This window comes from Coffea arabica, chromosome 1c, assembly GCF_036785885.1.
Source record: "Coffea arabica cultivar ET-39 chromosome 1c, Coffea Arabica ET-39 HiFi, whole genome shotgun sequence".
NCBI classification, from domain to species: domain Eukaryota; kingdom Viridiplantae; phylum Streptophyta; class Magnoliopsida; order Gentianales; family Rubiaceae; genus Coffea; species Coffea arabica.
This window is the reverse complement of record NC_092310.1, coordinates 50,107,175-50,133,862: the sequence shown is the minus strand read 5'-3', so window position 1 is coordinate 50,133,862 and position 26,688 is coordinate 50,107,175. Positions and strand designations below refer to the sequence as shown.

At 33.2% G+C, this 26,688-nt stretch overlaps 4 protein-coding genes across 4 annotated transcripts; 3 read left to right on the top strand and 1 right to left on the bottom strand.

The window, feature by feature from the left end:
- Window positions 1-884: 884 nt before the first annotated feature.
- On the bottom strand, window positions 885-2,702 carry LOC113726556 (ATP synthase subunit epsilon, mitochondrial). The gene is made up of 2 exons (XM_027250344.2): window positions 2,316-2,702; window positions 885-1,148 (listed from the first exon to the last, which is right to left on the bottom strand). Exons 1-2 carry the CDS (start codon window positions 2,497-2,499, stop codon window positions 1,120-1,122), a joined length of 213 nt encoding a protein of 70 aa, XP_027106145.1. The 5' UTR covers window positions 2,500-2,702; the 3' UTR covers window positions 885-1,119.
- Window positions 2,703-6,413: 3,711 nt separating this feature from the next.
- On the top strand, window positions 6,414-7,179 carry LOC113741903 (putative germin-like protein 9-2). Its single transcript, XM_027269565.2, has one exon. The coding sequence runs from the start codon at window positions 6,446-6,448 to the stop codon at window positions 7,082-7,084; it is 639 nt and encodes a 212-aa protein (XP_027125366.2). The 5' UTR covers window positions 6,414-6,445; the 3' UTR covers window positions 7,085-7,179.
- Window positions 7,180-16,666: 9,487 nt separating this feature from the next.
- Window positions 16,667-17,617, top strand: LOC113726390 (uncharacterized). Its single transcript, XM_027250085.2, has 2 exons — window positions 16,667-16,826; window positions 17,060-17,617. The coding sequence occupies exons 1-2, from the start codon at window positions 16,697-16,699 to the stop codon at window positions 17,455-17,457; spliced, it is 528 nt and encodes a 175-aa protein (XP_027105886.1). The 5' UTR covers window positions 16,667-16,696; the 3' UTR covers window positions 17,458-17,617.
- Window positions 17,618-22,957: 5,340 nt separating this feature from the next.
- On the top strand, window positions 22,958-24,625 carry LOC113725714 (NAC domain-containing protein 90-like). The gene is made up of 3 exons (XM_072075560.1): window positions 22,958-23,196; window positions 23,309-23,604; window positions 24,007-24,625. Exons 1-3 carry the CDS (start codon window positions 23,007-23,009, stop codon window positions 24,322-24,324), a joined length of 804 nt encoding a protein of 267 aa, XP_071931661.1. The 5' UTR covers window positions 22,958-23,006; the 3' UTR covers window positions 24,325-24,625.
- The last annotated feature ends 2,063 nt before the right edge of the window (window positions 24,626-26,688 follow it).

Genomic DNA, 26,688 nt, shown 5'->3' with positions numbered 1-26,688 from the left:
TCACTCTGCCGTTTGGAGGTCATAACCTTCCAAAGTGCGACAAACATATACTAGTAGCATAACTCTCCGAGTAAAATGCATTTTGTTCCTATCACTTTTAACCAAATTTATAGGAATTTACGCAGCTAGGACGAACACATTCCATTCGTTCATTAAAGTTCCATATATGAGTTACGAGGATTAACACACACAGACACAGCGCCCACCCACTGCCGCATACAGAATACTGGGCCCGAGAATAGAATGATACAAGTAGCACATCTACCCAAAGGCGGAGGAGTAAAAATGTCAATGAAACTGATCAAAAGATGATGATTAAAAATCACTATCTATAGAACAGAATATATTCAACAATCAAATGTCTGTCTCCCCGTCTTTTCAACCCAGCAATTGGGACGCAAATTTAACACAAGGGGGGCAACAGGAGAAGCAGACAAATCCAATTTCAGCAACAAACATCACTGGAGAAACTCGCAAGCAACCATTAAGGGCAGCTTTTATGTATGTCACATAATCACAGCCCACAGCCTCACACCATCATGACCAAAGAAGAAAATGCACAATCCCAAAAAAGAATAAAAAGATCACTAGTCATTAACACAAAGGGAACAATAGGAGAAGAAGACAATCCATTTCAGCAACAGCCATCACTCAAAGGAGGAGAAACTTGCGAATAACTATTAAGGGCTGTAAGAGCCTTCCTCCACTGCCAGGTTCAGGGTCCAATTCCTGTGCTTGATAGTTGGGGTGGCAAGGGGTGGAGGGGGGGGGGGGGGGGGAATTAAAAGCTGCTTTCATGTTCACAGAAAACAGCCCAAAAACCATCATGACAATAAGGAAAACACAGAATTCCTAAAAGGAAAGAGTTTCAGAAGTCATCAACATTGACAATATGCGTTCCATTAAAACACCAGCACCACATAAGATCAAGTCATAGCAGAAAGATTATTATGGGGCAATCTTCATGCAAAGCCATCTTCATGCAAAGCCCATTAAACAAACATTCTAAATCCAAGGTCACCATAGACCCAGAAATAAAGATCCAAGTGACAAGTTAAACAACAAATTTCCAGCAAAAATGTTTTCATCGAAGACTTGGTTGGTACTGCAACTTCAAGGTCATACTTCCGGAGTATCCGAGCGGATGGCTGATAGACAAATGAATAATTGAGTTAGACAACGGAAGAATTATGTCCTGTAAAGAGAAACATAAGACTGAAAAGATAATGACGACTTAAATGCACAATGACATCAATAATTGCAATGCAATGAATTCATTGCAGCTGAACCAAAAGGAATGTCCAATCATCACACAAAACACACACTGCTGGCATACCACATAACACCTAGCATTCAAACCCTTCATCAAGTATAAACTACTTGTGCAAGAGTGTTATGGATTATACGAAGTGCCATCATGAACCAGAAATAAATGTAAGTTTCGTCAAGCCTTAAAAATATCAAAAATCAGGAATAGGAACTTGCTACAGTTGAAAAAGAATGTTGATAATCTGAAATTCAAACATATGGAGACAAGATTATGCATTCTAGGATTGCCAAGGAGCCACAAAGTCGTCCAGCCTTTCAGTTGTACGTCTCAAGATGCATGATTCTGGCACAAGGCTCACAAAAAAGACATCGTTTCAACTTCTTTCTTGCTCTTCACATATAGCTTAAAGATAAAAAAAAATGCTAAACACTTAAAATAAGAAGAGAGAAGCTCTTATGATCTGTATTTCATTTGCTTAAAGCATCATGCTGACCAGTAATCCTACCAGTGTTTAGAACAATGCATACATATCAAGTGTGAGTTGTTCTCAATTAGACCAATCAAACACAAGCTAGAATCAAATTCTCATGTAAAGTTCGCACCTTTGTGCAATTAGACCAATTTAAAAACAAACTAGAACAAATCTCACAGTCGCTTATGCCCTGCAATTGCTACAAGGTGAGCTTGAATTTCCAAAATGGGGGTGACTCAGCATATTATCACCAGAATCAACATCCTTATCCGCGAAGAAAACCTTAAAAAAACCCCTAAATTTAAAAGCCCGTCTCCAATTATCCCAAAAAACCCACCGATCATCCACTAAATTATCTAATTATACCAAAAACCCACTAAATTATCAAACTTGACCCCAAAAAGAACCAAAATAAAAACGAAAATAACAGATATGGACCACAGTAACATTTGATTCAACGAAAAATAACCAACATCGACCCGCACAGGAAACCCTAGATCCAAAGCATCCTGTGAATTAATAACTGAAAAAGAGACAAAAATGAAAAAAGAGCCATGGGATTGGAAAAATTACTGGGCTTCTCAGGCTTGCCATCCACCCATTTGGAAACTGAGAAATGGACCTTCTCTCGGGTCAGAGCTTCGGTCCTACGGGGCTCCTTGAGGCAATTCCTGACCAAATTCGCGCACAAATTCGAATAGGTGATGTATGTCATCCCGGCTGCCCTCCAGAACGGCACCGCTGCATTTGACGCCATGGCCTGCTCTCTCTTTCTCTCTCCTTTCTCAGCTACAGACTCCGATATCCCTTAAAGCGACACCGTTTCTACTGTGGCTTCTTCTTTTTCTCAAACCAGTGAAGGAAATGCGATACTACTGAACTGACTAATACTCAAACTCTACTAAAATGAACCGCTCCAAACACGAGTACCGGATCGGGTCTCTTGCAGCTCGCGTAGGAAAGGGACTCCAAAGTCCGCACGCTATAGGGTATATACTCTCTTTATTTATTTATTTATTTATTTTTGAAACAACACCTAGAGCCGTAAAAAAAGTCCAAAATCCAACCATCCATCCAACTTATCCATTAATTTTAAAGGATAGGTTGGCTCAGTTGGATTATGAATTTTGTTGGATTAGATAAAAACAAATCAACTTATTTATTAGGTGGATTTGATTTTTTATTTGAGCACCCAATATTCAGATTGTTTAAAAATAATTCAAAATAATAAACACAAGATTAAATACACATTTGCCCAACCACTTATATTTAGATATGTGTTAACAATTTATTGACCAATTTGTATTCAAAATTCTCATATATAGTTTTTCAATCAAATTTTTATTTAAAAGAAAAAAGAAACTTGCAATAAAAACTCATGCTTATTTTACCTTTACAATAATAGTTAAACATGCTCAACATTTATAATAATTTATTATGCCTTTCAAGAGTATGTTGTTTTCCTCCCTCCCTTTTATCCTCTTTTTTTTTTTTATTGTTGTTCTCCAATTGCTACTTACTTCTATCTGTTAATATTTTGTATACCTAGAATAGAATTTTAAATTTATTTTAATTGCATTCTTTTACTTTTCTCTAACTTTTTTTATTTTATTGTTAATAATTCCTCATTAATATTATAATACAACAAATTATATGTCTCTTAATTACATTTTCGAGCATAATATAATCTAGCATTCAATAATTTAAATACACATAATATTACATCTTACAATAGAGCATTTATGAATAGTAAAAGTGTTAAATAAGTTTGACAAAAATAAATTTCAATCAATTAGTGGTATTAAAAAGTATAAAGTAAACAATTTTTTTTAGTTAATCTATTTAATGTACAATTTATTGTCTAAAATTCGCAATACAAGCAATATAAAATATTATTCTATTTATGATGTGTTTCCAAGGAGTTTAAAAAGTGAGTGTGGGTTTGTGTATGTGAAAGTGTGTTAGTGTGTGAAAATTATTTATGTATGTGAAAAAAATCCTTTCATATGTGTAAATGTATAAGAGTGTTTATGTATCACAATGTAGTAATTAATATGTTGGGTCATACTTGAGTCGTGAATTTGAGATGACAGAGTCCAAAATCAATTTAATCTAAAGTTAAACGGGTTGGGAATAAACTATTTACGTGAAAATTCAATATCAACCCGCCCAACCCACCCAATTGCCAGTATATATAGAACATTTTGACTAGGACTTGTGATATTAGTATCAGCTATACAAGAATAAAATAGGTAAATAATATTTGCACTTTAAAATAAATCTTTGCATTTCATCTTGTGAACGCAAAAGAAATGCTAAAGCAGAATGCTACGAGTTAGTATTTTTGGAATGTAAATATCGCTTATGTTAAAAGGGTCTATCTAACCCTATGGACAACCGTTAAGATATATTTCATATGTCATATTTTTTAAAATGTAATATTAATTAGGGAAAGTAAATTAACACAAGAGAGGGTAGGTGAGATTAAATTAAAATATATTTCAGGTGTCATTTTTTTAAATGTAATATTAATTAGGGAAAGTAAATAAATACAAGGGAGAGTAGGTAAGAATAAATAAGAAAAGTATATAAATGTAAGGAATGGTAATAATTGTTATTATGTGTATATATATTATAGGTTAGGTGAATGTTAAGTGTGTTAATAAGTGCTCCAACGGCAACTGTTAGAAAAAAATCCATGTTAAAATAAGCATTTGGCTATTGAGTGCCCTCTAAGAATGAAACTAATTTGGAAAAATAATGAGTGCCCTCGAGGCACTCAATTGGTAATAGTGAAACTAATTTGGAAATATATCTAAGTGTAGCAGAACCAATAAATGTGATTATATGCATTCATATGGTACCATGTTAAGTGTAATTTAAATGTCTTGCCAAATGTCTCCGAGGCATTCGGTTAAAAAATCTTTAAAACAAATCATACTATACGTGTATAGATCTTTTCCCACTAAGAAATCCATCTGTAAATAAATAAAACTACTCGTGCTTAGAAATCTGTTTACAAAAGAATCCAGTACCAGGTGAAGGTAAAGTGTAGTAAGCTCGAAACTACTCCGGTTTAATACTTGTTTTCCGAGCAAACAGTGGGTTTGTTTGGTTTTATTTGCTTACATCATCTTTACAATTTCCAATACACCTTTTTATCTTCCCAATATCTTTTTATCTCACATACATCACATCACAAAAAGTGCTACAGTAAAAATATCCCAAATAATCTCAAATAACTTACAATCCAAACAGACCCAGTTAGTAACTACAGTAATAAAGGGGTAGTTGGATTGGATAGTAAAGCAGGAGAGATTGTAAACAAGAGATTTTGAATTAAAAATCTTCCACTTATAAAAAAGATACAATAATAAGGGATAGACCAATTATTTGTTATAGTCAAACACCAAAATTGTAAAATTCCCAGTCCAACATCAAGAAAGTGATTTACTAGTTTCCAAATGAAGCTTTTGACAATTTTCTGAAGTCTTGAGTGCAAAATCTCTAACATCTTCCATTAACCATGTAGTATGCAAGCACTAAGAACCAATGTTGTTAGACCCGAATTGGATCGACCGGTTCGACCAATCTGATCGTGAACCAGCCTTCTTTCGAACTAGTATGTAGTATAAAATAGTTTTTGTAAAAAATCAATTAAAACCATAAAAAACCGGCTTAATTAGTGATCCGATTCAATTTTTTAGGCCAATCTGATCGTGAACCGGCCTTCTTTCGTGCTAGTATGTAGTATAAAACCACTTTTGTAAAAAATCAATTAAAACCATAAAAAACCGGCTTAATTAGTGACCCGATTCAATTTGTTAACCTGGTTCTCAAAAATTTCTTTCTTCTTTTCCCCAAACATAATTTGAATTATCTAAATTGTACACTTTCATTTATTAATAGGAATAAGAAAACGTCATCTATTTAGTGTAAATATCAAAATCACTCGCTTTTCTAAATGATTTTTAAATCAAAATATTTTCATCCTTATGATCTTATTAATTTAGCATAAGTGATTGCAACTTGCATTTTGTTTTAATTTAGTTTTTCAAGTAATTTTGGAGAATGGACATATTTTAACCATGAATTTACATTTTTATATATAATTGTTAGATGTATATTTGATTGAAAGTCTAATATTTTTGGAACATTTTTCATGATTGGCCAAATATAACCAAGAACTTAATTTCAATATTTCTAAAACTTATAAAAATATAAAATAATTATAACATCATGATGATGTCAGCAAATTTTTTAGAATGGTCCGACCGATCCGACCAATTGACCCCCAACCCAATAATTTAGCCGAATCGCTACTCGGTCCGAGTTTAACGACATCGCTAAGAGCAGCATTAGAGTGTCAAACTTCCTTTTGCAAGTCAATGTCAAACATCCCACCTCTTCAAAATAATTTTTTAAAAAACAATAAAGAAAATGTCAAACCCCTGTCAAAAATGGAAAATATTTAAATATCTGTCAGAAACCACTCTATTGACATTATTAATCGTTGCAATAATAACAACATAGTCTGAATACAAATTGGAATTTACCTGTAAAGATTTTTTTTCTTCATTTTTAAATGATTTCCGGTTATCCAAGTATGCATTTTGGCTATAAATAAAGCCGGGCACCCAATCTCTATAGTCTATACTTTGCTCAACTTATTTCATCAAGTCAAACAATCCTTTTCTGCCATCATGGCACTAAGGCCATCTACCAACTTATTCTTAACACTGATGCTCAATTTGCTTGCCATTTTTTCTCCAATGGCAATGGCTAGTGATGCTGATATCTTGACAGATTTTAATCTTCCACCAAATGTATCAAACGTGGATGCTACATTTTTCACGTTTACTGCTGCAAGATCACTTGTAGGAGCACAACCACCGACGGCCCTGAATTTTCTCTTTGCTGACAAAACTAGCTTCCCTGCCCTGGATGGCCAAAGTGTTTCCTTAGCCGTCTTGCGAATGCCTGGAGGTGCTGTCAACCCTCCACACAGCCATCCGCGCGCGACCGAGCTCCTTCTGCTCATTTCTGGCTATTTGGAAGTGGGATTTATAGATTCAACAAATAAGCTCTTCAATCAAACACTAAATGCTGGTGACATGTATGTGTTTCCTAAGGGACTCGTGCATTATCAGTTCAATTATGCACCTGATGTTCCTGCCATTGCTGTTTCTGCCTTTGGAAGTGCAAATCCTGGCCTTGTGTCCATTCCTTCCAATTTGTTCCAAACCGATATTGAGGACAGAATCTTGGCTTGGTCATTCAAAACTGATATCCCTACCATTCAGAGGATCAAGGCTAGCGTTCAGGGTAGCCCCCAAGCATAGAAATTGGCTGAAAACTTCAAGATTTTGCAAACTTATAAAGACAACAAATATTGTCTGAAATTTCTCTTTATATATCTATTGCGGACCATTCACCATGTTGTTGGGGTTATTGCGTCTATATTAGTTGTTTGTATCCCTTTACAGTTTAGAAAGAGAGATTACTCTCTGAAACTTTATCAGGGAGCAGTTTAAATTTATCGAATTTGATGCCAAAAGATTAATCAGATTGGCTTGAAATTTAAAATCAAAACAGATCGAACAATCTATACTATGTCATTAGAGCTCGTAACGGCTGTTCATCTCTGTTGGATCCGGCACGAAACATTCGATACGCCTAAGTCAACCAGGGAGTAAAAATCAAAAAATGGGTCAGCATAATTAATGCAGTGCTTTTCTTTTTCCTACTTTTAAAATAATTTGGATGGTTTCGACATAGAAAAAAGATAGGTTTCAAACACTTGAAAACTTTGCCTCGAAGCACTCTCCCCCTCAAAAAAAAAAAGTTTTTTTTTTTTTTTTCGTTTTCTGGGGTTGTGAAAGTTTGGAAGGAGAGGAGCTAATACAAATATCGTTCAAAATTTTCCATAGAAACTGTAAGCAGTCTGATAATAGAGAAACAATGGATGGTTAATTTAGGATTTTTTAGCTTTTTCTTCTTTATGCGACTGGTGTGGCTATGTCCAGCTGGATCCTTTGAAGTTCCGAGCGCAGCCACAAAGGACTTTCGACCTAGTCAAGTATGAATTGACAATTCATTTGAATTTTAAATTAATGGTCGAGATCAATTCGAACTCGATTAGAACGTTTTCGACCGTCAAATTTATTAACCTCAATCTAGTCAAACGCGTATTGATAATTTATGAGAATTTTAAATTAATGACTGAGTTCAATTCAAATTTGGCTAGAATCTAGAACGATCTCGACTGTCAAATTTATTAACTAGGTTGCATTGCGGGGATCCAAATCCGTCGAGGTAACTCATCATAAATAGCTGAAACAAGTTAGTCAAAGACATTTATGAGGAGATGGAATTTTTTTTTTTCTAAAAGCTCAAAATTTTATTTCATCAGAAAACCAGAAATTTTGTGCATGTTACAGATCTAGAGTGAAAAATAGAATGATCAACAAATCTCCAGCTGAGGCTCAGCTCCCAATTTTTCTTTGCCTTAGCCACTTTTCTCCAGATCTAGAGTAAAAACTAGATTGATCAAATGCCCAATTGAGGCTTAGCCCCCACTTTTTCTTTTCCATAACCATTTTTCTCCAATTGTGCACTGCATGGCAAACATCTTGAGCAATCACAGCTAGGGACAGCTTACTAAGCAAATTTGGAAAAAGATTTGGACTTTGCATAACAGCTCCTCCAAGCTATTTCATCACTCAATCCATTGATCCAACAGCACCACGCAGACACAAAATGTTGACAAAACGACACCAATATATATATATTCTATGTTGGGCAAAATGCTTCAAGGGTCCATAAATTATTTGCGAAATTCAGTTCAGTCGGAAAAAGAAAAAAAATAAAGAAATTAAATTTGGTGCTCGATAAATTAGTCTGTATCACAGCAATCGAATGCAAAACAAGAGACTCAATTTTCAGTTTCCACTAAACCAATTATCTATTTCAATGGCTATTGTCACAGGGCATAAAATTGGTGCAAACAAGTAATATAAGACCAATGATTGTTGAGTCAAGTTGGTAAAAAAAATTTGATGCCCCTTAACTAAGATTTTATGCCTACAATAAAAGTGCATAAAAAATTTGGTTGCCTTTGATGTTGAAAGGGGTACGTACTCATTATTTAATGGACAAAAAAGCACGTAAGGTAAATCCAGCTTAAATATACATACAAAGGTAAAACAACGAACTGGTCTATTCCCTCTATCTCATAAAGAAAAAAAAAAAAAAGTCTACTTCTATTTTCACACAAATATGAGACTTGCAAGGTAATATAGTTAATGCAATAATTTTTTATTTTTTATTTTTTTTTTGTAAATATTCCTCCATTAATACAGGGACTCATATTATTCTATTCAAAGTAGTTGTTCATGTTTCTAAGTCATTATTGGAATTTTTCACTTTTTCAATACTAGATGACTCATTTTTTGTTGATAAAAATATTCGTTAAATACGGATAAATTAATAAATTTATAAATTAATTGCCTGCTTGAAAAGGAAATAGACCTATAATTTGACATAAACACAAAACAAAGGTGAGGCTACATATATGGAATTGGAATGGAGGAAATATTAAAGAAGCAAATGTTTCGAAAGGACTTCTCTTATTGCCATATGTGACATCAGAGAAATCATTTTTTACTTGCACTCATTTCAGAAAAAAATAAAGAACAAATTTTTACATGAATATAAGGATACCGAAGGCGGTTATGGGTCCTTCCTCTGAGTTGGTACTTTTTCTTGTCTCTCTTGAATTTATTCGGCCGCGAATTTTGTTGTTTTGCCGACCCGATTGACATACGTACGTCTGAATACGTCGAATTTCTACATTAAATCCATGATAAGAATTTCCGCGGTTTCCATTTGAGAAATCAATCCACATCAAGCCATCAACAGCAAACATAAATTCGAGTTTCACAAAAACAGCTTAAAGTCGAATGTGTTGTAGTAGTTTGAACTTTTGAATGGTAACAGCAGAGCAGTGCTAATATTATTAATATCTGCTGTATCAACATTATAAAGGGATAATTGCAGAAACCTCCCCTGAGGTTTTTGATACTAGCACTCACCTCTCCTGTGGTTTAAGAAATAACACAGGCCTGCCCTAGGAGGAAATTGGGGCCTATTGCTGACGAAAGATTGTGGGAATTTGCTTTTATATCCTAATTATTTGGAGAAACCTAATGAACGAATTTTGCAAAAGAAACATGTTTCTTGTCAACAAATTAAGTAACTAATTAAGCTACCTGTTAGTTCTACCATGTTGCATAACAAAAATATAACTTGTTGGGGTTGTTTTCACTCTCAAAAATCTTCAATGTTGCCTTTCGACTACAGCTGCAATATTTGTTCTTAATTGTGAAAGATGTTGGGGAGTTTTATGATCCTTCCCTATGGCTCGAAGAAGCCATTCTTTTTGCTGCAACACTTCACCTCAAATTGCCAATCTAAATTCAATGAAAGTAGCTATCTTACCCTCACAAACAGCCACACACATTGATTGCTAATAGAGAGTTTCATGTGTCAAGTTTATCCTTCATAAGCTGTTGCAATAACTTGCAAATCTAGCCATTACTTAGTTTGTGATACTTTAGTTGTTTTATGTGAAGTAAAAGGATTTGCACTTACACCCCTTAAAATTTATTAATTGTTAATTGCTTTGTGGTATTTTGTCATTCCTTTGTCAATATTATTTGGCATGCAGCACAAAGAGCACATTGGCACGACTTTCTCATCTCATTTCTTAAAACAATATTTTAATGGCACTTTTGTCTAGCCTGGGTTGAATATGCATCAGAATTAGTAAGTTCAAGGAAGGCCAGTGCTATTTCTTAAACCATAGGAGAGGTGAATGCAAGTGTCAGAAACTTCAGGGGAGGTTTTTGCAATTTTTCCTATTATAAATATGTATTAATATTAGGGATAATTTCAGATACCTCCCTTGAGGTTTCTGACAGTCTCACTCTCCTCCCTTGTGGTTTCAAAAATATCACAAACCTCCCCTGTCAGAATTTAGGTCTCATTTCTTACATCATCATGGCCAAAAAGACTTAAATACCCTCACAAGTCAACTAATATTTCGTGATTATCAGGACAAATACATTCCAACTCACGTAATTATTTTTTTCTACGCTATATCTAATCTCTCTTTTATATATATACATTGTCAAATAACTAACACCTAACATTATGTATATTTTTTTAATACCTAACAATTCCAAATTTATGCGTACCATTACACTACCTTTTATAGATATACACAGTGAAGTAACTAACATCTAATATAATGTATATATTTGTAAACTGATTGTACCTCATAAATCACCCCGTGTAAGGTGTTTATAAGCAAATTAGTATTAGTCATATAGATAAAATTACATACCCACTGCAGCTTGTAAGAATATGCACAAGTAGGTCAAAGTATCAATAACTATTCCAAATGTATACATACCATTGCACTATGCATATTGTTGCGATGACTAATTGCAATATGCATGTGAACAAATAACTGCATGTTCAACAATTTCTATGCATCGTACTTGATCGATAACACGATGTGCATTATTTCAATCAGATTGTACATTCACTAAGTATTTATATACATGCTACTTATTGAAGTAAACTATCTCTCCACTAAATATTTAATGCACTCTCATAAGCACTAATGGTTGATTTAATATCCCTTTTTTCTAATTTATTTTTTATTTTTATTAGTTTTCATTATTTCACTAATATAACTTGTACACTTACCTCAGGGGCATTTATGGAAACAAAATTTCCTCTCTGTCCTGAAAACACTTTTTTATGTTCACTTTTGACATCATGGGCTGATTTTGTTACAAAATTCTAAACTTCAGGGGAGATTTGTGATATTTTTGAAACTACAGGGGAGGAGAGTGAGACTGTCAGAAACCTCAGGAGAGGTTTCTGAAATTATCCCTTAATATTAAGATAATAGTTGTATCAGAGATGCTGTAATTTCCAAGTTCACAAATGCGACGCAAACGTCTGCGTCTGAGATTTCAAGAAGTGGCGAAAGTGTTCACTTTTCGGGGGGCGACTACATCTAAAATCTAAGAATGAGGTTACGATCAGATTGAAAGATTAATTTATATTAAGACACTGGGAATGGATTATAGCAATCTCAAAGCCAGAATTTTTGTAATCTTGGTAACCTTTTTTCCTTAATATTATAAACTTGTAGGTGTAAGTAGATGACACTCGAAATCCTTGGCCATGAAACTACATGTGATGATAAATGGTAGCTGGTCCATGAATTGGTGACAAAACTATACATCATGAAAGGACTGCAGTTGTCCGAGCCCGCTTAAGTCCAACTCGACAGCTGGGATCAATCCGACAGGACAGGAACCGTAATAGAATGTGAAAATTCTTAGGGTCTGTTTGGATTCTTGTTTTTGGGCTTGTTTTTGAAAAACTGTTTTTCACAATCCAAATGCTACAGTAAATGTGTATTTCAAAAACAACTCCAAAAACACCATATCCAAACAATATATCAAAAACAACTCCAAATACATATTTAATATGTTTATTTCAATTTATATATTTCAATTATGTATAGGATATATATATATTATATTAATTTAAATATATTTATTTATACATATTATAAATATTTTATTTTATATAAAATATATTTTTATATATTTATATAAATATTATATATTATATATATTATAAATGTGTTATTATACATTTATATAAATGTTATATAAATGTGTTATTATACATTTATATATATATTATATAAATGTGTTATTGTATATATTATATATATTATAAATGTGTTATTATAATTTATATAATTGTATTATAAATGCATAAACGTATATAAATATAAAAACATAAAAATTATAAATTATAAATTATAATATACATTTATATAATATTCATTTATAATTTATATATTTATAGTAATATACATTTAAACATTTATATATAAATATATGAATATATTTATTTATAAAAGTATAAATATATTTATTTATAAAAGTATAAATATATTTATTTATAAATATTTAAATATATTTATTTATAAATATTTATAAATGTATTATAAATGCATAAATGTATATAAATATAAAAATATAAAAATTATAAATTATAATTTATACATTTATATAATATTCATTTATCATTTATACATTTATACATTTATAAATATATTTATATTATGTATTATATATAATATAATACATTTATATATTTTTATATAAATATATTTATTTATAAATATTTATAAATATATAATTGTATATTGTTATAAAAATTTAAAAATTATACATTATAAAAATACTCGAAAATATGTTTTAAAAATACATCTAAAAATAATCCATAAAACATCTACAGTAAAAGTTTTTTATATAATTTTTGAAAAACAACCCCAAAAACAGCTAATCCAAACGGACCCTTAGTATTTCATTTTTTTTTAACTTGAGTATCTCGACATTTCGATCAAACTAATTCTCTGAGAGGATGTAGATCTTTGCCCCATGAATGCATAGCGGGATAATACACGAGAATCGATCACGAGACCTGCTGGTAACTACTAGGTTACAGAACCAATCGGACTACCAGGAGTGCTCTTAGTATTTCATTTAAAATTCAAAAAATTATGTAAAACCTTGACATCTGCAAATTAAAACCAGTCAAAGGTTAATGACTCCAATAGACTATTATGGTCAATAGGTTTCAGTTCTATTAAACATTTCATGATAAGTACTTACTAATTTTTGGCCTTTTGAATTTCAACAGATTCTAAAATTAGTAAACTAAGTAACCAAATTATTACTGCTGGTATTCTTAATTAGTTCACAAGTTTGATAAAAGTTAAATATCACTTTTGCCTGTAAGTGTCAGTATGGCAGAACTAAAGCCCTTTGGTTCATTTCCAGACCAAGGATATGGACATCCAACTGATTAAGGAACCAGATCCCATCAAAAACATTTATCTGTCTTAATCAATTGCAGTAAAATTGTACCTAATCTAGTTAAGTTCAGAATATTAATGTTGTCTACATAAACTCTTGCTAGATGAATTAAGAAAAATAAAAACAACAAAAACATGAGGAAAATGCACAGCTTGCATTTAGATAGAGGAATAGTACTGGAATGGACGTGGCATTTAGAATAAATGCAGACCAACAACCTTGGTGGTAAAGATTTAATGTGTTTTCTGATACTGGGCAGACCTTTGAGAAATAGATAGGGAACAAACCTAGTGCTTGATAACTTGTCCAAATTGAGCTCTTACAAACCAGAATTAATCTTATTTTCCGCATATTTCGAACTTGTGGTTCACAATCTAAACTTTTATTTTGAGCAATTTGGATGTGATAATTCACATTCTAAACGTTTACTTTGGCAACAATTTTTAGCAATTTAATTATCGACTCCAATAATTTGAGGGTCCAAAGAAATTGCACTGAAATTCAAACTCTCTGGCCTGAATTCATTCTCACCCTACCCTACGTCTTTGATTGATTTGCAAAGTTAGCTGAAGGTCTCTCTCTGATTGAATTAGAAACGTCATTGCTGGTGTTTTCTTGCTTTCTTTTCTTTCCTTTTTTGTATAGATTGCTACTAACAAAAGCTGCTTGGGCTTCATTCAGCACAAGCTTGTCCGCCATGCTACTAACAATTAATAGCCTCGTGATCCACTTAGGTGCTGATGAGACTTGATTAAGGGCTTTGCATGTAAATAAATCTACTCAAGTCGAACACTCTAGAATTCAAACTTGTTTGATTATTTTAGCAAATATAAAATTTTATTCAATTTTGATTTGTTTATTTATCGAACCGAATTTGAACGAGCTGTTTATCGAATTTAAACATTATCGAATATAAAACATTATTCAAATTTGATTTGACTAGTTAGTGAATCAAATTCAAACGTGTTCTTATCAATCCAAGTTTGATTCGAGTATCGAATACTTTGACTCACCTTTCAATCCTACGTACAACAGGTGGCCCAGAAAAAGGGGCCTCAAGTGTTGGGAAAAATAAAATTTGAATAAAAAAGTGTCTAAATATTAGAGATAATAAATCTAATGGGACTAAGCATCCGCAATGATATTTATATTATACCTGACTTATTATACAAATTACATATTTGTATTTATTACATTCATTGTATTTTAAAACTTTTTAAAATTAAATTTATATTTATAAAATAATAACACTTGAAACCTTCCTTAATGAGTGTCAAATCCAAAATATAAATATGTGTATAGTCATATACTCCTATCCATTTGACACTCATTGGAAAAATCTTCACTTAAACGTACAACAGAACCATAATTTTGTATTGTCATCTAGAACTAATACTATTCCTTTGAATTTGATATTCATTTTGGCTGCTCTACAATTCATTCAGAGAACTAAGTGCCCACATGTTCGGCTCTAAATTCTGTCTCGTGGATCCTTCCTAGGAGTGCCCCTCTCATCGAACATGCAGCAACATCTCTATCATCATCAAGCCTTTTTTTTTTTTTTCATTCCATTCCATTCATCATCACCAAGATTGTGTGACTGTATTAAATACAAGGAAAACAAGCCTGCTTTTGCAGCTGATATTGGGATGGATATGCATGTCCCAAGTCCCAGGTGCCTTATAGAGTATTTATGGATTTCCTTTGAGTTAGGTCGGCATCGTTCTTCGGATTCATCAAGAATTTCTGCAGAATGGTAATGCTCCGTAGGAAAAGTTTGTTAAGTATTTAAAGACTGGAAATGGATATTCAATACAAAAATTCCAATTAAAGAACCCAAAATTAAATAATTAAAGAGATAAATTTAGTACACTATTTTTTTTTAACCCTCCCACCCCGTCCCTATACTTTTCCAATCCCTAACTATCAGGCAGGCTCAATATTTGAATCCTAAATTTAATAGCAGGATAAATTTAGTACAGTCAAACAAATGGGAGAAGAAAAATTTTATCCAAGGTTTCTAAGTTCTGGTACTGATTTTAGTTGTCTGCTGTATTTTACATTATCTAACCCCCACCGTGTCAAAGCCTATAAACTAAAAATGGAATTGGATCAGATTTTATCTAACAAAGATTCCCTCGACCACAAAATGTCACGATCCTAAAAGGTTATCTAACTTTTTTTCTTTTTTTTTTGTCAATGTAAAAGGTTATCTAACGAACAGTGTAAATCTCTTACCGTACCAGTCTCATGTTTTTTTTTTTTTTTTTGGCTAGCAACGATACATTGTATAATCTACTATATTCTAATCTAGGGGAGGGGGAGGCTTGTGTTAGGGACTAGTGGGTATACAGACCCAATTAGACCAAAAGAGTGCTATGGTACTACCTTTAAATTTTTTTTCCTACAGATAAGATTTGAACCGTCACCTACAGCCCAAGAAGGGACTTAAATCCCTCCCTGATGGCCACTGAGCTAAGCTTAATGGTTAAAAATAACATGGAAGCGTGGTCCGTACCAGTCTCATGCCTTGACCTTAGAATGCAATGACCTCCTTTCCTCGTAAACTTTTTTTTTTTGAAAAAAAAAAAAATTCTGCATGGGCTGTTGCTACAGCTTGGTACGTACAAACTGGAAGTTCAATATTTGACCATTTCAAGCACTAACATTTACTATTCATGTCCCACAGATATCCGAGTGGTTGATCAGTGCCATTACGAATTCACCGTAAACTATTAAAATGTCGTAGATTTCTAAAGATTTTTTGACATGCAATTCAAGGCACATTGCATTCTATAGTACCCAAGGAGTAAGGACTCTGCAGAATTTATATAACTGCTGGCTTCATCCATACCAACTACCAACTCAGGCTTGAGGCCCTTCATTTACTATCTGCTTACTACTCTACCAGCACTATTTATAGCGTCCTTTGGCTTCTCCAATTTTTCATACTCAGTTTTATTTGTATCCTCCATCACCATGGCATCCTATCAAGTTATCATAGCTCTCTTCTTCACTTTGGCTCTTGCAAGAATTGAACTTTCCACAAGTAATGTCCTTAGGGGCTCAGTCACCTGTCTAGACTGTGATGGCCACAATGATCTATCTGGTTAGTCTATCAAACATTTGGGCTTTTTAGTTTAAAAAAAAAAAAAGGTTAGCCTGCAATACTTTTGGTATTTTTTGTGCATTTCTCTAGTCAAAACAGTCCGTTCTTGCATGAATTGTCACAGCTACTTATTCTTCACAAAGTGAGATAGAAATATAAATTATATAAATTCTTCTTGTTTTTTTTTAAAAAAAAATTGAGGTTCCAATTCCATTTTTGTTTTTTCTTTTCAGGTATTAAGATAGTAGTGAAGTGCAGCAATGTGAAAATGGTGGATGTGGCTACCACAAAAAAAGATGGTACTTTTGAGACTGAGCTTGCCAAGGGTACTACAACTTCTCCTAATTCACTAAAATGCCTTGCCAAGATCTTAGGAGGTCCAAGCTTGCTCTATACTTCAGGAAAGAAGACAATTTCTAAGGTTGAAAAGGTTGAAGGGCATGACTACTACACAAATACAGAGCCCCTTAACTTCTACAAATCATGCCCTGCAGAGAAGCATGCAGAATGTGCATCTGTTGACTTGGAATTTGGTTCATCCAAGACAGTTGATCTCCCTCTACCAAGGGAATGGGGACTGGCACCATCTAGCTACTACGTTCCTTTCATTCCCATTATTGGAATTCCTTGAAGTTCATGTTTGTAGTATTATGAGCTCCATAAACTAAGCAGTACACATATATATGATATGTGTGTGTTTTTTTGAGTAAAAAGAGAAGACTTGATGTCTTGCTCTTATCATCATCTTAGCTGTGTGTGTGTGTATAATGTACTGATTTTGAGTTGTTGCATTTCTCTGTGTCTCATTTCTACTATACATTTGGCTTGCATTTTAATATCTCTCTCTCTCTCTCTCTCTCTCTCATCATGATTTGATGAACAAAATAATATTTTGCATTTATGAGAAGCTGTCTACTTGTTGCGCATTCTCTCTTGTACCTAATTTTGAAATGACAAAAGAATTTTTGAAATCTCCAAGATGCACTTGTTGGACAAAACTTTTGAACTTCTCTTTATCTGACAAAACTTCTTAATAGCCAAGAGTACTGCTTCCAAAATATTTAAAAGTTTGCTCACGGGAAATAAAGAGACTTTCTGAATGGAGGAAGGTCTTACACCATCCAAGTTGGGGGAGCAATTCTAAAAAGTAAGGATAGAGCAGATATCCTCAGCACTTGAAGATGTGAAAACTTTTATTACTTTTGGAAAATGTTATTAGCACTTAAATGTTATTTATTACTCCATCCAAGATGGGCATACACCTATTATCTACAGACTGAGCAGGATTTTCACTTTGAAATGAAACATGCAAGAAGTCTGTACAGAATATTCTAAAAGTTCTGAAGGAGCACATCTACAAATTCAAAAGTTTTTTTTTTTTTTTTTTGCAAAATAATAACTTTTTTTTTTGTAATATTAAAATTTATAATTGCTGAAATTATGTATAAGTAACATCTTCATGGCTATATTGACACCTCTTGACCAGCATTAAACGAAGGGTTCACAAGATGGTTGTTGTCTGCATTGAATACCACTTACACCCATCTGAGTACGGTTTTATTGTGCAGCCAAGGTATGCTTGATGGCTGCTTGGAGATATCACCATTGGTCATTGCCCAAGTCTTAATAGCAAAAATAAAGTAGGTATCTATGTGCCGTCTCCTACATGACTCCTTTTCGTTTCTTCTTTTATGCATTTCTGTTGTAAAAAAAGAACTTAAGGAAGCCAAAATGATCACACTACAGCTAACATTTTGTTTCCGGCCACTGTTGTTTGGTTCAGCTAATTGATGTATGCATTATTGAAAGCCTCAATAAGTAGTCATTGAATCCTTTTCAAGAGCATGGAACTCTCAAAACATTTCTACTAGAACCACAAACGTATCAGATTCCATTTCGATCCCCTGGCTACAGTTACAAATTTGAAGTTTAGATAGAATATTGGGCCTATGTCTTTTTAAAAATTTTGAGCCAAGAAACTATCATCAAGACATTTATGTAGAATTTTCACTCCTTAATCCATTCCCTCCCCATTTTCTTGTAGTATTGCTTGCTTTTATTATTATTATTTTTTTTTTTTGGTAAAAAGGAAAATTAGCTGATTTTAACGCTAATCACCATCACATGAGTAGGGTATGCTCTCTAATCATAAATCACTTGCAGAAGTTCTTATAGGTTACCCATTTACATAACAGCTGCATTGATAACAGAGTATTACTTGCTTATTGTCAACCACAACTTAATGGTGACGCAGTAATATGTTCCACCAAGAAGTCAGTGACTACCATCCAACACAGTTGTTTTGTACCAGACTCAGAGAATTTTTAACCTTAATCTACACTAGTGTACGCTTATCATTATGATGCATTGATTAGGGAAAAAAAATGAAGCTTCTAATCATCTGATGGTCTAGTCCTTGCTCCAAAGTAATATTAGACAGATAACCCTTGGTCAACACAATAGGGAAAATGAAGGTAAAGTAAGAATTTGTGCATTATCTGGATTTTGCTAATGCCATTAAAAAATTAAACTAACCCATTAATTGCTCCAATAGTGCAGCTAGGAAAAGGTGAGATTTTAAATGCTTCTTGTATAACCTGTCCGAGGAAAACTTTGCTTCGAGCATTTAGGGGTCTCAAACCAACCAAAAATGTGGGGTATATTATAGGCGTCGATCTATTTTCCTATTATATAGGGACAATTTCTCCACCACATATTCTCCACCTATTATATTCTCCACCACATATATATATAAGGAACAATTTCAGAAACCTCCCTTGAGGTTTTTGACAATTTCACTCGGCTTTCTGAGGTTTCAATAATTGCATAGACCTTCCTCGGTATAATCAAATGATTAAAATGTCCTTCACTTAATAGTTAATTCATAAAGGGGCATCTAAAGGCGAAAAATACTTCTTATTATTCTACTTGTCATTTCCTAATTTCAAAAAAATAATTTTCATCAATTTTCTAATTTTCATATCTTCCTCCTTCCCTCCTTTCCTCTTTCATATTTTTTCTCTCTTTTTATCCTACAATTGCTTCTCCCTTTCATCAATTATCACGCTTCATTGTTACCAATCACACCATTATTAATTTTTTACTATCTCCAAAATTTATCTGTATTTTTTGTCTTCCTGTCTCTTTCTTATTATAAAAATTTTAGACCCATATTTTTTTTTCCAATAGTTTTACTCTTTACAAATGTTAGCCCATTGAAGTTACCAAATTAACAAGGTACAAACTATGGATTTTATTGCCAAAATAGGGGAAGATGAAAAAAGTGGTAGTGATATAGGGAAAAAAATGAAATTGAGAGGTGGAACATAAATAAGTGACTATTATGTTTGTTAAGCAAAAAAATATAGCAATTACTCATTGGTTCTCTCTTTTATTTACCTATTCATTGTGGTTTTATTATAAAAATAGAAATTTGTCTCTATTTCTAAAAGTGTTAGAGCAATGATGAATTATATTCTTAGGGACATGGGGGCATTTCTTAGTTTAATATTGGTAGTGGTGGTAGTGAGTTGCATTAAGCAAGAATTAGCCAGTAATAAATTTTGAGATGAGTTGAAGTCACTGGACTTTGTTTGTTTTAGTGAGTATAACACATACAAGAAATTAAAGATTAAAATGTTGTTTTGTTTTATCTTGTTCTCTAAAGAAAGGTATTTTAGGATATTTGTGAAAAATTATAAGCTATTGGATCTATATTATTACATAAACCTTAAAAACAAGAGATGTAGGTGTAATTTTTAAAATTTGAGGGGAGCTCTCTGTAATTGCTGGAAACCTCAAGGGAGGTTTCTGAAATTATCCCTATATGTGTATAATAAGACTACCTCAGAAATTTACTCTAGAGCTTACAATCTATAGCATATAACGTACGCAATTTGCTACCATGTCTTTCTAAAAGCCCATAAAAAAATTGAACCTTCGATGGATATTTTACAATTTTGAAGAGGTGACGAGTCAACGGGGTGATATGTCCCAACTTCCTGCAAACGATAATTCATAATTTCATTGTTTGGGTTAGGACATGTACAATTCATTTTTGGGGGCAATTAAGTATTTTAATAATGTATACACTATCACCATTTGATTCATGACATGTGTATAAAAATTAAATTTTAAATTAAAATTTTACATAATTGTCATTCGTCCAATGTTAATAGTATATACACTGTCATATAGAAAGATTAACCCTATTTATATACGTGAACATACGTTGAATTGGTACATAAACAAATTCCTCACATATAACGTAATCATGTAAGTGTACAGTAAATCAATTAAAAAGGTATAACAATTATACCAACACTTCAATTAGCATCCGTCCCATCATGTCCTTCATGGTTTAAGGTGCAATGGTAGAAAAATTTATAATAAAAATTAGGATTTATCTAATAAGTAGCAACAGAGTATTCGTTAAAATGTAGTTCAAATATAAATATTTTTGAAAACATAAATATAAATAAAAAACTTATAAATGCAAGATAGGAAAATAATTATTAATATGTTCATTCGCATAATAGCTTAGCTTAAATGTGATTCAGAATTTCAGATGCTTTATAAAGTGTCTATTAAGCAGCCGTTAAAAAAATTCATAAAAGTTAATCTCTTAGTACTAAACTGTCCCCCTATTCCAAATTTGACCTGGTGAGGCGGTCAGTAGCGTACGTTTTTTTTTTTGTCAAATCATAAATCTAATCCCAGAACAGTCCTCAAAAGCCGGCAACTCTTGAGGGTGTCCCAAGGACTTATAATCTAACCCAAACCCAACCCCAACCCCGATGTGGGATAATCAACCTCCACAAAGGAGCCTGCCCTTTGGCGCGGATCTTTTCGCCCGTAACTATTCGGACCCTCACTCTCCGTGATAAGCTGACTGTCTTCTCTCAACATTGTTGTTGTTTTTTGGTCAGTAGCGTACGTGGTTGAGAACTAAAATAGCAAAATGTGGCTGGTCTGTTGCCAATTGCCACTAAGTTGTTGAACTGTATGTACGGTAATTTTGCTCCTTTTTATTTTAAAGGGATAATATCAGAAACCTCCTCTAAGTTTTCTCTTAATATCATCTGGTCCCTCTAAAATTTTAAAAAATCACTTACCTTCTTTATTTTTATTATTTGTGTAACAAAATTTTTAAAAATCCTAAACTACTCTTTTACTTGCTATTAAAAAATTTCCTAAACCACTTTGTTTACTTTAAGAAAATCATCACTTAAAAAATAATCTCTAGTAGTACTTCCACATTATAATGCTATAACCCATATAAAAATATAAATTTAAAAAGTCAAAAAGATATTTGTAAAGAAATACACTTGCACCAATTAACTCTATATGCTTAAAACCGATTTCTTATGAATTTTATATTTTTTTCAACTTTTCTCAACTCTTGCACAAACCTTTAAATTGTACTAATTATTATAAAAATCAAATCAAAATATGTAAATAAATCATACCCCACTCTATCACAATCACAAAAAGTAAAAGATAAACAAAATTCAATTTATTATATTTTATAAATAAAATATTACATAGTCATCCAGAAAATGAGTAAGACAGAATGTTGGAGAAAAAAAAAAAGAAGAAAGTGATTTTCTTTTCTTTTTTATTTTTGAGCTCCATTTATTATATATGTGAATTATGTATCGGAATGAGAGTTAATATAGTTTTTTTATAATTATTAGGAGAGGTACGTGATATTTTTAAAATCTCAAAAGTGTCCAGTGATATTAGGAGAAACCTCAAGGGAGATTTCTGATATTATCCCTTTTCCCAATTGGTGATTACATTTATGCCCATTGGGCACATATAATTCTCATAATTTCCCTTAAAATCCAAGTGCAAGACTTCCTCTCCAGTAAGTAAGTCTGACTGATTCCAACTAAAGTTATTGCTATTTCACTAAGCACCCTCTTAATTGGAGGACAACAGCATGTCATCTTCCCACTTTTTCTCTTCATTGCCGCGTTTATACCGTTTCCAAGCTTTATCTCAAATCCCACAACAGATTTTCTCATTTCACTCGGAAACCGTCTTTACCCTGCCTTGTCCCTTTCTTCCCCACACGCTTTTTCCACTGCCTATATAAAAGTCGTGATCCAAAAGTGCCCACCAAAAATTAAAATTCTTGAAACTTTATACTACAACCACTTGCCAGCAACATCATACATGGATGTGCAACAAGAAAAGCAAGAGGGAATGCCCAAAGAAACTATCCCAGGCTTTCGATTTTATCCAACTGAAGATGAGTTAGTTTCTTTCTATCTTCACTACAAGCTTGAAGAAAAGAGAGTAGAAGAACTCAATCGAGTCATCCCAGTTATCAACATTTATGAGTCAGAGCCATGGCAGCTTCCAGGTTCGAATTCTTTGGCTTCTGGCTAGCTTTCATTATCTACTTTCATTTCTTCACGGTTATCGGTATAAATTCGACTAAGTTTTTTTTTTATCTGTTTTCATGAAAAATGTAGAGCTGTCGGGGGAGTTGTGCAGTGGAGATGCAGAGCAATGGTTCTTTTTTGTACCGAGACAAGAAAGAGAAGCTCGAGGTGGACGACCTAGCCGGACCACGGCTTCGGGGTACTGGAAAGCCACTGGCTCTCCTAGTCATGTTTATTCTTCGGATAATAGAGTCATTGGGGTGAAGAAAAGCTTGGTCTTCTACAAAGGAAAAGCTCCAATGGGAAGAAAAACTAAGTGGAAGATGAATGAGTATAGAGCTATTAAGGAAGAATTGTCTACTTCATCCACTCACGTCATTCCTAAGGTACACCCGCTGAAAAAAAATCTGTACCACCTAAAGTCGCAGATATTTATTGGTCATTCTTTTTTCTTTTTTTTTTTCTTTCTTTTTTGGCCACTCCTGATTTCTTTTTCTGGAGCATGTAAAACTTTGCGGCTTGCACCGCATAATGGCAGACCTAAGGTAAATACGTTTGTGATTTTCGTGCAGTTATGCGATTGTTGTAAAAATTTTACTTGCATAAACCAACTCAATGTATAAATACAATAATGATGCATGATTGCACCACCAATCTCAATCATATCCGTCCCCATGAAGAACTATATCTAAGGCAGCTGCTAGACACACAAGCCAAACTTCTTTTTTTATATATATATGCTTGACCTTAGTTTTTTTTAACCCTTTGCTTTTTCTGGTGGGCTGCAGCTAAGGTATGAAGTGAGCTTGTGTAGGGTCTATATCGTATCAGGAAGCTTTCGAGCATTTGATCGAAGGCCAGTAGGGGCAGGTACTTCTAGGGAAGCAGTAGTACGCACCATTAATGAAGCTGATGATAAAGATGTTCGTTCTCAGACTCAGAGGGGAGCGACGATGGACAGAAAAAACTCGGTAGAAATTTCAGCCTCACCAGAGGAGGTTTCGGTTGATCGTGTAGATGGTGAAGGGAAGCATTTGGAGATGGACGGTGAATTAAGAAGGATGTGGGAGTGGGATCAGTTTAATGACCATATGCAGCTTCCCTAAATTGTGAACTAGGTTCTGGATAGGGTTATGAGGAATTGATTTAGACTAATTAATTGTGAGTTTATGGGCTGTAAGATGAGTTCGTTTTGACATTATGTATTTGTTACTAAGAATATTTTGACATTTTGTATTTGTTAACTAGGTTCTAGATAGGATTATGGGGAATTGATTTAGACTAAATTGTGAGTTCAGGGGCTGTAAAGAGTTGGTTTTGAGTTTTTGACATTTTGTATTTGAAACTAAGACTATTTCGAAGGTCATCGTTTTGTGTATAATAATGGAGACAATTTTAAGTGTAAAATTTACTCAGTCGTTCGGTGTATAAAATCTAGGTTGAAATCCAACTGAGACGACCCTGTGAGGAAGGCAAAAGTCAACACACGAGCTCTTGAAATTTGCAAGTTGGAATGATTTATTGCCTAATTAAGTATCATGATGAAATTTGTTATCCTCTATGCCTTTAATCTCTGATCATAAGTCAAAAAGGGCCATTTATTATGACTTTGTAATAATACACCTACATAATTCAAGCCTTACTTTTAAATCCGAATAAAAAATTGAGTTGGATTTTTCCAAAAGACATTAATTAGTTGCACCCATAATGCCCACTTACTGCCCAACCATTTGACCTCATTGAAATGTTCTTCATATCATGCAACAATATCCTCGACCATTTACATAAAATTATTTTATATTTTTTAGTAGAGGAGTGGTGGAACTTAAGAAACGGGAAATATGAAATTAAAACATCTAATATCTGAATTTTTAACCTTTACCATTGATGACTATTTACATAACATGTTAGAGAAAGAAAAGGTAATTATGGAAACACATGTGATTTATGACAACATTTTGTGAGGCTAATCAATAATAAAGGGATTTTCTAACAGGTGACCTGCGTGCACTCGTTAACACATCCATATTTTCACCTAACCGCTATCATATATACACGCACGCTGACAAGTACTACTTTCTCGTGCATTTATACACTTTTCCTGAGTAAACCTCTTGCATTTATACGATTTTTCTAATTAATTTTATATTTCTAAAAATTTAACACTTCAAATACATCTTAACTCGTGCCTACGGGGCATCCGTTAAACAGACCGATGAGGGTCAAAATAACATGTAGACATTAGACTAAAATGAACAAAAACAGTGAGGATCAAATTTTTTATCTTACCCGTCTACCTCACCACCACTTCTTGTTATGATGCGGTTTAGACTTCCTCAACCCATCTATCATTTTCGCACAGCTGAGCACTGAAAAATAGTGAATATATAGTAATTTTCGGCTTTGAGTTGGAAAAACAGCTAAGTAATGGGGCCTAAGCAACAAAATACATCACTTCTATCTTTTTCAGGATGGATCAAGATCAGGTCCAATTGCACGTACTTACCAAGTTAGTTTTTTGTCGCTGTGAACATGCACGCGATTTGACCTGTTCTATTCTTTTGCCTGTCCCCCTTGTGCCGCTGAAGTAATCTGGACTCGTGTGTACCCCGACGACTTTAGCCTCTTCTTAGGTCTTCCTTCACTTATATTATATGATATCGTCTCCGACTTCTCTTGAAAACGGAATCTCAAGACCTTGACTTCGGGTCATGAAAAATTAGGCAACTCGTATTTCGTAGGGTCCCTTTGGCTCTTGATGGGTTGGATTGCTTCATTCTCCCGACAACGAACTTACGTAATCAAGAATGAACATTTTCGTTCTTAAGCGTCATTCTATTTTGGGTTGAAGTACAGAAAAAAGAAATCCCCATAATTCGGTGTATATACACTTTAGTTCCATATGATTTGAAAATCTATGCTTTACCTCCTTATCGTTGTAATCTAAATAGAACCGTTAGATTTTCAGTTAGATTTAATAATGGTTGAACTTGAATAATTGAAGTTTTCAAATAAAATTATTATGAAATTACAAAATCACCATTCAAACTAAGGTTAACATAATGTTCTAAGTAAAATTTGAGGGCAAACTATATTCTTAGAAAATTTTGAGATAAAAATAAAATTTTTTTTTAAAAAAAAAGCTTATATTTGCTTCGTCTTTAATGCTATCACTATGATTAAAAAAAACTCATATTTACTTTGTCTCATAAAAACAGCGCGAATAAATCGCGGTGAAAATACAAATTTTGTTTTATTGCGATGGTAGCAGTCCAACAAATAGCATTGAAGATGAAATAAATATAAGCTTTTTTTCTAAATTTTTTACCTCAAAATTTTCTAAAAGTGTAGTATAAATATAAAGCTTAACCCCAACGTATATTACCCTTCTATTTTTCAGCACCAAAAGTCAAGAATCAATGCTAACAATTGGTTTAGGTGTTTTTTTATACTTATTTAAGGAAGTAAAT

Excerpts from the sequence above, each read along its gene's own strand:
- LOC113726556 (XM_027250344.2), bottom strand. The coding sequence starts at position 2,499 with ATGGCGTCAAATGCAGCGGTGCCGTTCTGGAGGGCAGCCGGGATGACA. Across the intron at positions 1,149-2,315 it reads TGGCAAGCCTGAGAAGCCCA|CCATCCGCTCGGATACTCCG; the intron begins GTAATTTTTCCA and ends TTTGTCTATCAG.
- LOC113725714 (XM_072075560.1), top strand. The coding sequence starts at position 23,007 with ATGGATGTGCAACAAGAAAAGCAAGAGGGAATGCCCAAAGAAACTATC. Across the intron at positions 23,197-23,308 it reads AGAGCCATGGCAGCTTCCAG|AGCTGTCGGGGGAGTTGTGC; the intron begins GTTCGAATTCTT and ends TGAAAAATGTAG. Across the intron at positions 23,605-24,006 it reads CCACTCACGTCATTCCTAAG|CTAAGGTATGAAGTGAGCTT; the intron begins GTACACCCGCTG and ends GGTGGGCTGCAG.
- LOC113741903 (XM_027269565.2), top strand. The coding sequence starts at position 6,446 with ATGGCACTAAGGCCATCTACCAACTTATTCTTAACACTGATGCTCAAT.
- LOC113726390 (XM_027250085.2), top strand. The coding sequence starts at position 16,697 with ATGGCATCCTATCAAGTTATCATAGCTCTCTTCTTCACTTTGGCTCTT. Across the intron at positions 16,827-17,059 it reads TGGCCACAATGATCTATCTG|GTATTAAGATAGTAGTGAAG; the intron begins GTTAGTCTATCA and ends TTTTCTTTTCAG.